At 40.2% G+C, this 18,542-nt stretch overlaps 1 protein-coding gene across 2 annotated transcripts in view; it reads right to left on the bottom strand.

Moving 5' to 3' along the window:
• Positions 1 to 18,542, bottom strand: part of SLC9A7 (solute carrier family 9, subfamily A (NHE7, cation proton antiporter 7), member 7) — a 218,441-nt gene that overhangs the window by 116,021 nt on the left and 83,878 nt on the right. For both annotated transcript variants that reach the window (XM_006864239.1, XM_006864238.1), the window contains exon 2: positions 1,759 to 1,958. In XM_006864239.1, the coding sequence (XP_006864301.1) occupies positions 1,759 to 1,958 (200 nt within the window). The remainder of the gene's footprint in view (positions 1 to 1,758; positions 1,959 to 18,542) is intronic.

Below are 18,542 nucleotides of genomic sequence, written 5' to 3'. Positions count from 1 at the left end.
CCGTAAAGATTTACACCCTCGGAAACCCTGTACAGGGTCGCTATGGGTCAGAACCGACTCGACGGCACTTAACAACAACAACAACAATGCTCATGTTGGTACATTTATTCGCTTTTATTTCAGTTAATTAATTTAAATCTTCATTCTAATGCTTAAAAAGAAACCTTATTTCACTATCAGAATGAGAAGGGGCCTTGAACAATGACACCAGTTGCCGTCAATTTCAACTCATAGCAACCCACTATGTGCCACTGGACAGTAACGCCATTTGCCATTAATTCCACCTCACAGCAATCCCCTATGTGTCAGAACTGAGCCATGCTCCACAGCATTTTCAAGGACTGATTTTTCAAAAGGAGACCACTAGGACCTTCTTTCAAGGAACCTTTGGGTGAATTTGAACCTTGTGGTGTTGTGCGCTAATGCACTGGACTGCAAAGTCACTTTGAACCACAGGATCGGCAGTTCAACTCACCAGTCACCAGTAGTGACTCAGAAACCCTATACAGGGCTGCTTTGGGTTGAAACCGAATTTGACAGCCCTTAACAACAAGAACCACTTTTTGGTTAGCATTTAAGTGCAGTAACCATTCATACAACACCACCAGGGACTCCAGGACAATACTTATCCAATATGAGAACACTGGACCCAAAGAGGGTGGGACTTGTTGGAAGTCACCTAGTAATGTATGAACTACTATGAAAGTTTTCTGGCACCTAATCCAATGTTTTTTGTACCCACCAGCCTACCTCAAGATGTCTCTTTTCTCCTCAACAAGCAATGATAATCTTTACCTTGTTTGGTCTCCCACTTTCATTTTGTATAACAAAATTTTAATTAGAGGGAATTTGAATACGCATTTTTTCTAAAGCTAGAGAACAACTTTGATTTCCCAGACCACTCTATCGAAGCCTTCCTGCTGATGAGCTCTGGTCTAGAAAGTTGTCAAGTAGTCAACAAATACAGATCTCTTGCTTTTCCTGGAAATTAACCATGTGAGAAAACACAGAATCCTTTTCCTATGCAGTGTTTTAGCTACCTTCAATATCAAATGAAAACATGTTTGCACTCAAATTCTAAAACAAGATCTTTTTTTCCTGAAGATTCATTAGGCCTTTGGCATCCATCACAAAGGAGAATGTTGTTGTTGTTGTTGTTAAGTGCCGTTGAGTCAGTTCCGACCCATAGCGGCCCTGTATAGGGTTTCCAAGGAGCAGCTGGTGAGCTTGGACCACCGACCATGTAGTTCAAATGACTTTGCAGTCTGACGCATTAGCCCACAGCGCCACAGGACTCCACCAAGGAGACTAAGCACCCAATAAATATTTGTGGAATAATACAAAAGAATAATGAAGAACTAAGATTTATACTACTGAACCATGAAAAAATAAGGTAATTAGGAAATAAATCTTAGTTTAAGAAAGAAACAATCTCCTATCTACCCCACAACAAGGCTAACAGACAGAAAAGAAAAGATGGGGTAAGAAAGGAGCTGCATGGGGACATACAAACAAACACGTGGCAAAGTCAGTACCCATGTCAGATCCTGATCCAAACAAGCCTGATGTGGTCACCAAGCTGAAAGGCTCGGGGTCAAATGTGGTTCCTTTGTTTCCTCATCACAACCCAAAAGCTTCCTAGCAAAACTGAGACCCAGAAATGTTGCTGATATTCCAGGACTTGGAAAAGATTTCTCTTCACAGCGTTAAGGAAATACAAACTGTCAGGACAATGGTGGCTGAGTGTCCCCTGCTCACCTTCCTCAGCATGTCATTCTGCTCTACGCTGTTAAGCTTGCCAGGGCTGATTTCTCCTTTCAGGGTGTATTCGAAGAACTTCCCACTGACATTCACTAATAAGGTGCTGAAAGCCCTGTCTTCCTGAGTGCAACTGAGGGACTTGTCATGGCCACTGGTGGCAGGGGTGCCATACCTCAGAATCACCCCAACGATGAGTCCTGAAACAGAAGGAAAAAACAAAGAACATCAGGTTTGTAAAAGGACAGAGAGAGTGTGGAAAGAATGGCACAGTTGATTTTCAAGAACTAAGAAACTGAGAAGTGGTATTTTAAGTGTGTATTTTAGGAGTAACCCCATTGTCCTTCAGAAAAAGTTACACATCCATCTATTTAGGTTTAAGTCCTTTCAGTCACCAGGAGAACAAGAGAGGACCATACTCTTGGTAGTAGTTATTATGGCACTTTTAATAACTGATAATATCTCATTTCTTGGGCTTTTGGTAGAGGAAAGTAGGATGACAAAAAAAGCAAAACTTTTTTCTGCCAAGGACAGCAGAAAACAGAACTGATGAGCTCTTTGATTTTTGCTAGCCGCATCCCTCAAGCCGCTCCTGTGGCCATCTGCCAGTAAGGACCAGGCCACTGGAATTTCAAGTTGCTATAAATACAGCTTGCTTTGCCACACACCAGATAAAAGAACTAAATGAAATGTTTTTGCTTAGGTCATGCCAAACCCTGGGTATCACTGAGGAGGTAATTATATCCCTTTGAGAGCTAAGCACCACAGTGCAAATTTTAGCTTCTTGGGGCTGTACCTATGACACAGTTATGCTAATAAGCTGCAAGTTTTAGAGTCTTATTCAGTTCTTAGTAGAAATTACAGAGAAAGATAACAGTAAAATAGTAACTGAGGCAGGACTGTCGCTCACCTGGTCCTAGGCATGAATCCGACGTGTCCATCCAACTAACAGTGAGTAAAATGTGAAAAAGCATAAATGCCCACCAGACGCTTTCAACAATCCTCTACAACGAGTTCTTTTCTAGCAATACTAAAATAAAGCTCTTTTCTAGCAATATTAAAAAAAAAAAGAATGGCCAAATGTCCCTCAACTCATTTTACCATTTATGGAGGAAAAAAATAACAATGCTTACTATTTTCAATGTACAGTGTTTTATATCTTTTTAACACCAAGACATATGAGAACTCAAAAGACATTGTTGAATAGCAAGTAATCTACAAAAATATAGTTCTTTTAGACAAATCTAGATGTGTATTACTTTACTATTATTAAAACTTTTATTAACAGCTACTTGCAGTTATGTTGACAAAAATTGAGTTGGAAAGTTTTATTACAAATTAAAAATGTTGTTGTTATTGTTAGGTGTCTTGGAGTTGGTACAACAGAATGAAACACTGTCTGACCCTGTGCCATCCTCACAACTGTTATTACATTTGAGCCTATTGTTAACTGCTCCTTGGGGGTCTTACTCTTTCTCACTGACCTTCTACTTTACCAAGCATGCTGTCCTTCTCCAAAGACTCATCCCACTTGATAATATACCCAAAGTATGAGAGACAAAGTCTCGCCATCTTGGTGTCTAAGGAGCACTCTGGCTATATTTCTTCCAAGACAGATTGCTTTGTTCTTCTGACAGTCTATGGTACTATTAATATTCTTCTCCAATACCATAATTCAAATGCATTCATTCTTCTACAATCTTCCTCATTCATTGTCCAACTTTCACATGCATATGAGGCAACTGAAAATACCATGGCTTGGGTCAGGCACACATTAGTCCTCACACTGACATCATTGTTCTTTAACACTTCAAAGAGATCTTTTGCAGCAGATTTGTCTAATGCAATAAGTCTAATTTCTTGACTGCTGCTGCTATGAGCACCGATTAAAGATCCAAGCAAAATGTAGTCACTGACAACTTCAATCATCTCTCCATTTATCATGACACTACTCACATTGGTCCAGTGGTGAGGATTTTTGTTTTCTTCCCTTCAAGATGCAATTCATACTTTAGTTTATCATTCCAGCATAATAATCCATGATTGTGTAATGCAATGTGGTTCATTTCAGCTTATTAATGCCTAAGATATCTATCTTATGCATTTCATTTCATTTTTGACAACTTCCAATTTTCCTAGGTACCATACTCTGTACATTCCACATCCCAATTATTAATAGATGTTTGCACCTATTTCTTCTCATTTTGAGTTGTGCCCCATCAGCAAATAAAGGTCTTGAAAGCTTTGTTCCTTTCACATCATTAGAATCAGCTTTACTTTGAGGAGGCATCTCTTCCTCAGTTGTACACTGAATGCCTTTCAACCTGAGGGGTTCATCTTCCAGCACTATAACAGACAATGTTCTGCTGCTCTTCTTAAGGTTTTCACTGGCAACCCATTCAGAAGTGGTCCGTCTCTCCTTCCTAGTCTGTCTTAGTCTGGAAGTGCCACTGAAACAAACCTGTGTGCACCATGGGAGACCGACCCTCTTAGTATTTAAAATACTGGTGGTACAGCTTCCAGTATCACAGCAAAGTAGGACAAACTGACAGACAAGGGGTGGAATTAAAAATTCACTTCTAAATGCTTTCAATTTGCCCATATATGAAACAATTTTAAACTTTATTCCAGGGATAGGAGGGAAAAAATGTTTTAAAATATGCTTATTATTAACAAAATTAGATGTCGTTTGATAAAAATAATAAAATACCCACAACAGAAGTAGTTCTAGTTATCTGGTCAAGAGACAAGCATGTAGTCTTCTTCAACACCAATCTTTTTCTCATTTCTTATCACTGGAATTTCACAGTTGTTTCTCATTAAGTGACTAAACTGGATGATGGCAAACTGGCATTTACTCAGGCATTACATGCTCAACTTCAGGAGAGTTTGTAGAGACTTCAAAATGTTCATGGAAAATGGAATTAAAAGATAATGGAGTCACAATTATAAAGGTAGAAGTTTTGTAACAAAAAAAGGGAAGTGGTTAATTTTACAGTCCAGAAACAGAGGACCCTAGGACCATCAAGAGAGAAACACACAAGCAGAATGCAGGACCTTATCCAGAGAAGCAGCAGCGCCAGAGATGGAGGCAGAGATGGGGCATGGAGAGGGGGAGTGGCTGAGGACTCTAGATTCATGGACTAAGAAGAGAAGGACTAAGAGCTGGTGGCCAGGAGCAGACTTGTAGAATGTGCCCTTTGGAGATGTAAATTATTATATATGCCCGAGTGGGGTTTTTTTGTTTGTGTTTTTAAAAGCTAAAGTGGATAGAGAGAAAGATGGTACATGGAGGGGATTATAATCATTGTAATGAAACAAGGTATATGATTTGTTGAATGTAAAAACTAAACTTTCACCCAATCCACAATAAAAACCTTTAAAAAAAAAAAAAAAAAGATAATGGAATTTTTCCATTCATGCCCCCTCATATTCTCAGCTGGTTTTCTCCTTGCCATGAAGTGGTTTATGGTTTCCTGAGCCTCTGTGTTGGTAATTGAAGTTGCAAAGTACCTACATGCAGGTGGCTGCTGACCTTAGGTTTTACCTCCTTGATTTTCCTTATTCTCTTCATTGCCATCTCAGTGAAGAGGGGTTCTGCAGAAATGTGGTCTATAGCCCCAATACGTAATCTATCTCACTAGTCCACCTTGCACTCCTGCACCAAAAATATACCACCGGGGGAGGAGCCCAGATGGTAGTTTACTCAAGAAATCCATGCTGTCCCTGTACAGCAAAGACCCCCAAGAGAAAAGTGAAATATGCAGATGATGATCCTAGACCCCTGAACACCAAAAGGAAGAAAAGAAAACTGAACACTGATGGGAAGGAGATAATAAATGAGAAGGGACATGGAGCAGAGAAACTCTGCCAGCCTTCCTGGCTCAGCATAGTCACCATAAGACAAAAGCCAGTAGGAATTTCAGATGAGGAGCAAAATAAGGTAACTTCAAAGCATCTGCAATAAGAAATAAAGAAACTGAGTAGACACACTCAGAGGTAAACAAGGTGAATGGAACAGGATATAGATCTAGGGAGGAAAAGCATCGGAAGGAAAAGAATTCCAGAAATCCTTGCTCCCACAGAGTAGTGAGGAGTAGAGATCTAGGGACGGGTTTACTCAAGAGTGGTGACCATTAGGGTAGTGTTGAACACAAAGCAATAGAGTCTCCACCCAACCGACTCGATGGCACTTAACAACAACTACATGGGCAAAATATTGAATGATGCAAGAAGCATTAAAAGATGGAAGGAATACACAGGGTCACTATACCAAAAAGAATTCGGCAATACTCAACCATTTCAAGAGGTAGTATCTGATCAAGAACTAATGGCACTGAAGAAGTCTAAGCTGCACTGAGGGCATTGGTGAAAAACACGGCTCCAGGAACTAGCAGAATACAAACTGAAATGTTTCAATAAACTGATTCAGTGCTGGAGGCAATAACTCATCTATCCCATGAAATTTGGACGACAACTATCTGGACAATCAATTAAAAGAGATTCATATTTGTGCCATTCCACAGTAAGATGTCTCAACGGAAGGCAGAAATCATTGAAAAATCCCATTAATATCACATGCAAGTAATATTTTGCTGAAGATAATTTAAAAAGAGTTGCAGCAGTATATGAATGGGGTTATTGTTGTTGTTGTTAAGAGAGTCAGTTCCAACTCATAGTGACCCTGTATAGGGTTTCCAAAGAGTGGCTGGTGATGTGAACTGCTGATCATAAGATCCTTACCTTCAGCACCACACCAAGAGCTGGAAGAAATTCAAGGCAGATTAAGAAGAGGATGTGGAATTAGGGATATCACTGCTGTTGCAGAGAATACCAGAAAGATGTTTACAGTTTCTTTCTTGACTATGCAAAGGCAGTTGATTGTGTGGGTCATAAAAAAACTATAGATGAGACTGCAAAGAATGGGTATCCCAGAACACTTAATTTTGTTCATGAGGAACCTGTACATAGACCAAGAGGCAGTTTTTAGAACAGAACAAAAGAATACTGAAATCAGGAAAGGTATGCGTCAGGGTTGTATTCTTTCACCAATTTGTATGCTGAGCATATAATCCGAGAAGCTGGATTCTGTGAAGAAGAATGTAGCATCAGGATTGGAGAAAGACTCACTAACAATCTGTGATATGCAGATGATACAACCTTGCTTGCTGGAAGCAAAGAAGACTTACTGATGAACATCAAATTTACAGCCTTCAGTATGAATTGTACCTCAATGTAAAGAAAACAAAATGATCACAACTGGGCCAATAGATAACATCATGATAAACACAGAAAAGACTGAGGTTGTCAGAGATTTCATTTTGCTTGGTTCCACAATCAACACTCATGAAAGCAGCAGTCAAAAAAAAAAAAAAAAACAAATGTATTGCCTTTGGCAAACCTGCTGTGAAAGTCCACTTTAAGGTGTTGTAGAGGAAACACGTCAGTTGGAGGACTAAGGTGAGCCTGACCAAGCCATGGGATTTTCAGTCACCTCATATGTATGAGACAGTTGTACACTTACTAAGAAATAATTTAGAATAATTAAGAATACTGAAATTATCGTGGACTCCCAGAAGAACAAACAAACCTGTCTTGGAAGAAGTACAGCCAGAATGTTCCTTAGAAGCCTGTTGGCAAGACTTCATCAATTATTCTTTGCACATGTTTTCAGGTGGGACCAGTCCCTGGAGAAGGGCATCGTACTTGGTAAAATGGAGGGTCAGCAATAAAAGAGGAAGACGCCCCAGGAGATGGATTGACACATTGGCAACAATGGGCTTAAACATAAGAATAATTGTAAGGATGGGCAGTGTTGCATTCTGTTGTGCATAGGGTTGCTATGAGTTAGAATTGACTCAGTGGCACCTAACAATAACAACAATAAGCTTCCATGAGCATTGACTGTGGATCCAAATAAAATGAAGTTGTTGTTATGTGCCATGGAGTCAGTTCTGACTCATAGCGACCCTGCACAGGGTTTCCGTAAATCTTTATGGGAGCAGAATGCCTCATCTTTCTCCATCGGAACAGCTGATAGTTTTGAACTGCTGACCCTGAGGTTAGCAGCATGATTCGTAACCACTGCACTACCAGAGCTCCTTAGGTACCCATGTACATACCCATGTACAAATATCCTGTGTCAAACTTTTACATATTTAGGTATACTCCTACTCTCCCACACCCATTCAGCCTGTATATCTATCCATGTGTCTACCCATTGCTATTGTTGTTGTTAAGTGCTGTCGAGTCAACTCTGACTCATAACGACCTTGTATAGGAGCAGCTGGTGAGTTTGACCTGCCAAGCTTGTGGTTCGCAGTCCAGTGCTGATCCTACAGCATCATACCAAGAGTTCCATGTGTCTTCCCGTAGATCACTGTTACTGATTGATGTATCTACCCGTAGACACACTGCTATTGGTGGGTGTACCTGTAGATCACTGTTACTGCAAATTGTGTTTTCAACAGTATTTATCTCTCTCCCCAACAACGACACTAATTAAAAAAAAATAAAATAACAAAAACAGAAAGCAATGAACATTGGTGAGATTGTGGGGACTCTCATACACTGCTGGCGAGACTGTAAAATGGTATAACAACTATGGAAAACAATATGGCATTTCCTTTAAAAGTTAGAAAGAGAAATACCATATAATCCAGTAATCTCCTTTCTTAGTCTATACCCTAGAGGAATAAAAGCCGTGATATGAACAGACATATGGGCGCCCATGTTCATTGCAATATTATTCATGATTAGCAAAAAGAGGGAGAGGAGCTGTGTGCTGACGACCGGGGGGCAGGCTTGTAGGATATACCCTTTGGTTGGTTGATGATGTATGGAGGGGATTGTAACCATGGCAATGAAACAATATACGATAGGATGAATGTAAATCTATCGTTCTCCCATGTAAACTATCACATAATTCACAATAAAACATTAAAAAAAAAAAAGATGGAAATGACTTAAATGCCCATTAATGGCTGAATGGATAGACGGTGGTATATACACACAATGAAACACTATGCAATGATAAAGAAAAACTTCACCGAGCATGATGCCTTTCTCCAAAGAAAACACCAAAGAGAGACAAAATCTCACTATCCTGGCTTCCTAGGAGCATTCTGGCTATAATTTTTCCATCATAGATTTGTTTGTTCTTCTGGCAGTCCATGGTACTTTTAATATTTTTTTCCCAGCACTATAACACAAATATATCACTTCTTCTATGGTCTTCCTTATTAATTGTTTTATTACAGCTGTTTTTAAATTGTACATGTCTTTGAATTTTATATGGTCTTAATGATTCTGTAACTTGTTTTTTTATTTACTCCACACTATGTTTGTGAGACTCATCTGTATTAACACGTGGAACTGGCTCATGCATTCTCATTGCTGAGGTTGTGTGGACTCTCATACACTGCTGGTGAGACTATAAAATGGTATAGCCACTTATTCTCTGTGTAGAATAAGCTTTCTGCCTCTCTGTGCCACTTTCTGCATCATTTCTTTGTCCATTTCATTGTCCATTTCACCAATTCTTGCTTAAATTCTTTATCCTATCCATTGAGTTAATACTTTCAGTGACTATTTCTTAATTTCTTGGAATTTTATTTAGTTCTTTTCTAAATAACACCTGATATTTTGTCCCACAACAGGATATTAACTAAGAGTTGGATATATTTACAACCCTCAGCTCCATACTCTCACTTATTCTGATTTACTACATGACATACATAATATCAAATTATTATAAAAGGCTAAATGTTTCATCATAAAAGTACCAACTAAATAAATTGTGTTCCTTCTATATAATGTAGTCTATAGTCTTTACGGAGTGCTGGGACAGCGCAAACAGATAATATGTTCAGCAGTTAACCAAAAGGTTGGAGGTTCAAGTTTACCCAGAGGTGCTGAAGAAGAAAAGCCTGGTGATCTACTTCTGAAAATTAGTCAGTGAAAACCTACAGAGTGTGTGGGGGAAGACAGAGTCCCCACTGAATAGTTTTCATCTTGTCTAGATGGGTCTGGTGAAAAGAGATTCAATAATGAGTAACTGCTATCATGACTAATTGTGACTGACACAATTGTAAAGGTAGAAGTTTTGTAACAAAAACGGGGGAGTAGTTAATCGTACAGTCCAGAAACAGAGGACCCTAGGACCATCAAGGGAGAAGAGCACAAGCAGAATGCGGAACCTTATCCAGAGAAGCAGCGACACCAGAGACGGAGGCAGAGATGGGCACATGGAGAGAATAAGCAGCTGAGGAGTCTAGATTCATGGAAAGAGATAGTGCCAGGAGGCAGACTTGCAGAATGTGACCTTTGGTGGTTTAAATTATTATATATACATGAGTGTTAAAAAAAAAAAAAAAAAGAGCTAAAATGAATAGAGAGAAATACTGTTAACTGGTGGTACATGGAAGGGATTATAATCATTGTAATGAAACAAAGTATATGATTTGTTGAATGTAAAACTGATAATCTGCCCTGTAAACTTTCAGTCAATTCATAATAGAAACGTTAAAAAAAAGCCCTATGTAGCCCAGTTCTACTCTGACATACATGGGGTCACTATGATTCAGAATTGACTCAATAGCAACTGGTACTTATAAAAAAGAATGCAGTGTCTTATGCATTAAATGAAGAAAGCAAAGTGTGGAGCAAGTTGTATAGCATGCTACAGTTTGCACGGATGACAAAAAATATATATTTCTCATCCTTATAAATGTATCAAAATACTTTAGAAGGGCATATAAAAGAAAGTGCAAACTTTGAATTGTATTGTTGTTGTTGTTAAGTGCCGACAAGTCAGTTCCGACTCATAGCAACCCTGTATAGGGTTCAAGGCTGGTGAACTTGAACCGCCAACCTTGTGATTCAAACGACTTTGCAGTCCAGTGCATTAACCCATAGTGCCACACCAAAACTCCTTGAATTGTATACCATACACAACATATATTTCCTACTAAAAGGCAAATAATAGCTTAATACTACAGTAAGCCTCTTCTCTTGGCACATGCTGAACACTTTTCCAGGTCTGTCTCCTAGCTCTATCCTATTCCCCTCCTCTGTCTACCTGATCAATTCCTATGTACCTTGCAGGACTCAGCTGAAACAGCACCACCTTTGCCTAACTCACCAATCATTCTCAGGCAGTTAACCACGACTTCTTTGGTGCTACCTTTGCCCCCACAACTGTTACTACATGTCTGTCTTCCACATGAGACTGTAAGCTCCACTGAATACAGCACAATGTCTGCAACAAGATCATCACTCAATAAATGTTTGTTGAAAGAATGTAATAAAGAAAATAAAAAATTGTAATTTGACTATAAATAACATCGATCGATTGTGTTGCTGTTAGGTGCCATTGAGTCAATTCCAACTCAAAGTGACCCCATGCACAACAGAAGGAAACACTGTCCAGTCCTGTGCCATCCTCACAATTGTTGTTAGCTTGAGTCCATTGGTGCTGCCTCTGTGTCAATCCACCTCATTGGGGGTCTTCCTCTTTTTCACTGACCCTCTACTTTACCAAGCATAATGTTCTCCTCCAGGGACTAGGCTCTCCTGACAACATGTTTAAAGTATGAGAGATGGTCTCCTCATCCTCACTTCTAAGGAACATTCTGGTTTCACTTCTAAAATAAATTTGCTTGTTCTTCTGGCAGTCCATGGTACTTTCAATACTCTTCACCAACACAGTTAATTCAAATGAATTGATTTTTCTACAGTCTTCCTTGTTCATTGTTCAACTGTCAACATGTATATTGAAGCTATTAAAAATACCATGGCTTGGATCAGGCTCACCTTAGTCCTCAAACTGGTATCTTTGCTGTTGTACACTTTAAAGGGGTCTTGTGCAGCCCATTTGTTTAATATAATACATCATTTGATTTCTTGACTGCTGCTTTCATGAGTGTTGATTATGGATCCAAGCAAATGAAGTCTTTGACAATCTCAATCTTTTCTCCATTTATCATGATGTTATTTATTGGCCTAGTTGTGAGGATTTTGTTTTCTTTACATTAAGGTGTAATCCATAATGAAGGTTATAGTCTTTGATCTTCAGCTGAACATAATAAACATAAAGCCCTTTTTCCCCTTGAAATTTATGTCCAGATCTTGGCAAGCAACAAAACAGCATCTGGAAAAATTAAAGTTTTGTGTCTTTGTCGTAATTTCCTGAATCATGAAATTGGTGTCTGGAAAGTACCCAAAGTCGACAACCAGAGCCATCGTTAATGACATAACTCTCAACACTTTGCACCATATACCCAGCAAAATCTTTTATGTGCTAACAGGGCAAAATAAAATATATTTACTCAGTGGTTGTAATTCAGCCCAGTTCTAAACTATGCCATATTTAACAGGTTACTTGATAAGGCAAGAGTTCAATTTTAATTTTTATCTTAAAACAAAATACACAGTGGGGGGGGGAGGGAGGGAGGGAGGGAGGATGGGGGACGGGACTATATAGTAGGAAATCTAAGAGTACCAAGCAGGTATACTCTGTATTCCAGGAGGAGAAGGCTCTGGGCTTGGAGTTAAAGAACTGTAGAGTTGGCAAGGGACATATTAATGCACTTGTGAGCATGCATACCCAGGCTGGAAACACATAAGATATAGTCAGTCAAGCTGTGAAAGGCACCACAAAATAAAGTCATGAAAAGGTGACATGAGGGAACAAATGAATAATTCTTTCAGATGAGAAAATAGTGGAAGAAAACCTTCACAGCAAAGGTTACTTCTCAGATGGGCCTTTCAAGATGAAGCAGGCTTTTATAGAAGAGAAGAGGGTATGAATGATATTTCAGAGAAAGACCTCAGCATGAGGTGGGAAAGTTAAGTTGTTAAGTGTTGTCAAGTCAGTTCCAACTCATAGCAACCCTGAATAAGGTTTCCTCAGAGCAGCTGGTGGTTTTGAACCACTAACCTTATGTTTGACAGTCCAGTACTTCTCCTACAGTTCCTCACTAGGTGGGAAAGTGAACATTAAATAAAGAGACAGGGACAGAATGTAGCCTGTGCTCGTGTGAAGGAAATATGGTACAGTTTTAAGAAGTGAAGTTGTGCAGGGGACGTCAGTGGGCCACCCTTTTAACCAAGCCCACCAGATTAGATGTTACTCCACAGGAAACAGGAGGCCACAAAGACTTCTGGGCTGCCAAGTGACAAAATCAGAACTTAGAGAAGATACTGTCTCAGCAGTATGACGGATTCACTGTAGGACAGGCTATATAGTCACAAGAGCTTTATCAAGCTTTGCCGAAAGCATTGTCTCCTGGAGTAGAAAAACTTCAATCACCTACTAAGAGGATCCCCTATGTTATGGATCCCCCCAAAATGTGTGCCAGCTTGGTTGGACCATGATTCTCAGTGGTTTGGCAGTTATGTGATGATCCCCATGATGTGATCTGATGTGATAAACCGATAAGAGAATTAAGGGGTAGATTTCACCCTCAATCCTCTTACTGGTTTATCACATTAGATTGTTGTTGTTGTTGTTGTTAAGTACCCTAGAATCAGTTCTGATTCATAGCGACCTTATCCATGTAGGGTTTCCAAGGAGTGGCTAGTGGGTTTGAACCACCGACCTTGTGGTTAGCAATCCAGTGCTTATCCTACAATGCCACACCAGGACTCCATTACATCAGGTACATCACTCTTAATCCCACCACCACCCTGATTTGATGTACAGTAGATTCCCAAGGGTGTGGCTGTTGTTGTTGTTAAGTGCCGTAGAGTCAGTTCCAACCCATAGCAACCCTGAACAGGGTTTCCGAGGCTGTAAATCTTTACGGGAACAGAAAGCCTCATCTTTCTCCCACGGAGCAGCTAGTAGTTTCTAACTGATGACCTTGTGGTTCGCAGCCCAATTCGTAACCACTATGCTACCAGAGCTCCTTAAGTGTGTGGTACAGATGTTGAAAACAAACAAGGACCTTTCTTTTCCCCTAGAACTGGCACTCTAAATTCAGACTTCTAGCCTCCTAAACTGTGAGAAACCAAATTTCTGTTCAGCAAAACCGTTCATTTATGGTATTTCTGTTATAACAGCACTAGATAACACAAGTCCCCTGCCTCTCTTTTGACTGGACTACTCAACCTTTTGTTGTTAAATGGTTCTGTAGGGTTTTCGAGGACTGCTTTTTCAGAGGAGGATCACCAGATATTTTTTCTGAGTCAACCTCTTAGTGAACTCAAATCACCAACTGTTCCGTTGGCAGCCCAGCATTTTAACCCATTTGCATGCCACTGAAAAGATGAAAAAGAAGACAAAAATGTAAAAATCCACTGCCATCAAGTTGACTCCAACTCATAGCAACCAAATATAGGTTTTTCAAACTGTAAATCTTGACAGGAGCAGACAGCTTCATCTTTCTCCCATGGAGCTACTGGTAGGTTTGAATTGCAGACCTGCAAGTTCAGTAATTCTAAAATCAACATCTCAGGGGATGATGTTGTTGTTGTTAAGTACCAAGATGGCAAACTAGGCAAATATCTAGGCCCTCTACAACAGATCTGATAAACAAAGTTAAATGGGTATGGATGACAATCCTGGAATCCAAAACTTCAAAGGAAAGGATAAAGACGACCAAATGCTGATGAGAGGAAGAGACTGAACAAAAACAGTGAACAAAGAGCATTAAATTGGCAAACAGTAAAGTGTGCTGTTGTTGTTGTTACATGCCATCGACTTGGTACCGACCCATAGTGACCTTATGCACAGCAGAACGAAACACTGCCCAATCCTGGGCCAACCTCACTACTGTTGCCATGCTTGAGTCCATCGATGCTGCCACTTGGCCAATCCATCTTGTTGGGGTCTTCCTCTTTTTCTCTGACCTTCCACCTTATCAAACATGATATCCTTCTCTAGTGACTAGTCCCTCCTGACAATATGTCTGACATATGAGAGACAAAGTTTGGCCATCTTGGCCTCCAAGGAGCATTCTGGCTGCACTTCTTCCAAAACGGATCTATTGGTTCTTTTGGCAGCCCATGGCACTTTCAACATTCTCCTCCAACACCATAACTCAAAAGCATCAATTCTTCTTTGGTCTTCCTTATTCACTGTCCAGCTTTAGCATGCATATGAGGTTCTTAAAAATATCATGACTTGGGTAAGGCATACTTTACCCATCACTTGAGAAAGCTCGTGTGCAGCAGATTTGCCTAATGCAATACATTGTTTGATTTCTTGACTACTGCTTCTGTGAGTGTTGACAGCTGATCCAAGAAGAATGAAGTTCTTGACAACTTCAATCTTTCCTCCGTTGATAAGAATATTGTTTATTGGTTCAGTGGTGAGAATTTTCATTTTCTTCACATTGAGATGTAATCCATAACGAACATTGTGCTTTTTGATCTTCATCAGTAAATGTTTTAAGTCCTCTTCACTTTCAGCAAGCAAGGTTGTATCTTCTGAAAATACTCCTTTGTGAACAGGAATCAAAAAAGCATGATTTTTGCCACCACTTCTACTCAATATTGCATTGAAAGTCCTAGCCAGGCAAGAAAGGGAAATGAAAGGCATCCAGATTGGAGATATTATAGGTTCCATTTCAGACTAACACAAGAAAGCAAACATAGCAACAAAGCAAGTCATATGAATTTTTTGTTTGTTTCCCAGTGCATGTCTAAGTTATGCTATATCTATTAAATGTGTAATCACATTATGTCTATTAAAATGTTTAACAGCACTATGAAAAAGTTTCAAATACTGTGGCTGGATAGACCAGAAACTTCCACTGCATGACAGCAACATTGTGAACCCCTCAGAACATCAACTGATCTCATGGGATTTTGAATTACATAAATAATAACAACGCTGGACACAGAGTTCTATGGACTTCCTGGTTGGTGAAAGACATCAGTGCATATGGGATGATAGTGTGTCTCTTTTTGGGGGAGTCAGAAAGCCAGGAGTCAGAGGAACTGGGGATCACCAAGCTTTTGGTTGATATCAAGAGGAATACCAAGAAAACCCTCAAATTTGTAGTCATCAAGTCAGAAATGACGGAGGCTCTGGTGACCCCAAATTTGTAGCCAGTAGGTTGGAGTACGGGTGCATGGGGATTTCCAGTCTTGAGGCTAGAGAACTGTTTGCTTTTGCTCTGTAAGATTTGACCTGGCGCCAGGTGGTTAAGATCAGAGAAGGAAGTTCTGCATTTGCAGTTGGCGTCAGATCAGAAGTGGAGCAGAGGGGAACAGAAATAAGTTGATTTGGATTGATCAACACAGTTTGGTGTCAGAAAAACGAGAAGTGGGATGTGATTTTTATTTTTTTCCTCACAGTCAGCCACTAGGGAGCTGTGCCCAAGACGCTTTTTTTTCAAGCACCATTGACTATGTCCTTTGTCCTCCTTCAATGTGCCTCTTAGTCACTCATCCTGAAGATATAGTTATTGCTTATAGAGAGATGAAAAATGTCTTCCTGCTCTCAAAACATTAACACCAAGTAATACTAAACAGAGCAAAGAGATGTCTAAGATTGGTGATGGTGATCAATTTAACGACAACATATACAGTTGGTAATGCACCAAATCATACAATCAACAAATATTTATGGAGCAGATTACCACATGCTGGGAATACAACAACCAACAAAACTGATAAAAATCTGCCTTCATAGGGCTTACTGTCTAGTATTGAAAGAATGCTTTAAAAGCAAGATAAATAAGTTAAGTAGTATGTCATAAGTGAGTCCTGGTGTGGTGCTGCAGGCTAATGTGCTGGACTGCAAGGTTGGTTTGAACCGCAAGGTCAGCAGTTCAAGTTCACCAGCCGCTCCTTGGAAACCCTATACAAGGTCACTATGGGTCAGAACTGACTCACCAGCACTTGACAACAACAACATGTCCTAAGGAGTAAGCAGAAAAATACAGGAGGAAAGGATCACAGGTAGTATTGTAAGAGAGACTGGGGTGGGAGGGGCAGTATTGTTGTTGTTTGTTAAGTGCTGTGGAGTGGTTCCCACTTATAGCAACCCTGTATAGGGTTTCCGAAGAGCGGCTGGTGAGCTTGAACTGGCGACCTTGCAGTTGAAACCGATCTTGCAGTCTAGGTGCATTAACCCATAGCATCACACTAGGGGCAGTATTAAAGAGCTAGAAAAAGAGGTTTCACTGAAGAGAAAAGGTGATAAAACCAAACCAAACCAAATCAAGTTGATTCCAACTAAGAATAACCCTTTATGGGATTTCCAGAGAAACCCTGGTAGCATAATGAGTATGTATTGGGTTGCTAACTGCAAGGTCAGCAGTTGGAATCAACCAGCAGCTACATGAGAGAAAAATGAGGCCTTCTGCTCCTATAAAGATTCACAGCCTCAGAAACCCCATGCAGGGTCGCTATGAGTCAGAACCGACTAAACAGCACACAACCACCACCACCACCACCATAGGGTTTCTTAGACTCTAACTCTACAGGGAGTAGAAAGTCTCATCTTTCTCCCGCAGAGCAGATAGTGGGTTTGAACTGCCACCCTGTGCTAATCATAATACAAGTTATCTATCTGCTCATCTACTTGCCATTATATTCTCTGCCAGCTACTTTCTCTCAGGCTGCTTAAAGCACAATGCCCATATTCATTATTTAAGCTAAGGCCCCTGTTAGTGCTCAGCTGCTAATCTAAAGACATTTGAAACCACCCAGGAGCTCATGAAAGATAGGACTGAATATTGAAAATTTGCTTCCATTAAAATTGTTGTTGTTATTGTTAAGTGTTGTTAAGTTCTGACTCATAGTGAGCCTATATAGGGTTTCTGAGGAGCGACTGGTGGGTTTGAATGCTGCTTGTGGTTCAAACTGACCTTATGGTCCAGTGCTTATCCTATAGTGCCACACCAGATCCCTTGAAATTATTGCTGTTGTTAAGTGCCATTGAGTCAGTTCTGGCCCAAAGCGACCCTGTCGGTTCTGACCCATAGCGACCCTATATAGGGTTTCTGAGGAGCAACTGGTGAACTCGAACCGCGGACCTTGCAGTTCGAACTAACTTAGCAGTCTAGCGTATTAACCCTCAGTGCCACACCAGGACTCCTTAAAATTATAGCCAAGAAAACCCTATGTAACGGTTCTGCTATATAAATAGGCAAGTAAGAGGAAGGCAAGGATATCCCTACTAAGGAGGTGGGTCCATCAGCCTTTTCCAGTCTATGCATGAACATATCATAACCAACTGCCTCTATTCTTATTCTTCCCTCCCTAAATGACCTCACAACTTCTGGTCTGGTGGTCGTATGCTGAATCGGTTCCAAGTTGTAGCAACAATATATAGGGTTTCTGAGGCTTTAAATCTTTACAGGAGCAGAAAGCCTACTTTCTCCCACAGAGCAACTGGTAAATTCGAACTGCTGATCTTGTGATTAGCCTACTGTTTGCCTATACAAAGAAAACACTCTACTGCACGTTCATCCTGCTATGCTTAAACAGTCAAATTTCTTAAATGAATCCACTAGCATTCTGGCTTAGGTTTCGGCTCGCTGAGTCTGATTAACATGAGTCTGCACTTAACAGACTGAGTCACTCGGGATGCTGGAAATGTCAGCTTTTCAGCTGGCAATGTCATAACTAAGATCTTGGCCACGAAAAAGTCACCAGGGTATATGCTACCTGTGGGACCTCTTGCAGTCTGTTCACCTTCTCCTGGCAATCCTTGTGCCACAAGCCATATAAAACTACAACAGCTATGTACAACCAAAAACTTCATGGGATTTGGTTCTTTGTTGTGGAAGTTTAGAGTCACTGTTTCATGGGACATCCCAGTGAACTGG

The sequence above is a fragment of the Chrysochloris asiatica genome, unplaced genomic scaffold (genome assembly GCF_000296735.1).
Source record: "Chrysochloris asiatica unplaced genomic scaffold, ChrAsi1.0 scaffold00062, whole genome shotgun sequence".
Taxonomy (NCBI): Eukaryota; Metazoa; Chordata; class Mammalia; order Afrosoricida; family Chrysochloridae; genus Chrysochloris; species Chrysochloris asiatica.
This window is presented reverse-complemented; position numbering and strand designations above follow the sequence as displayed.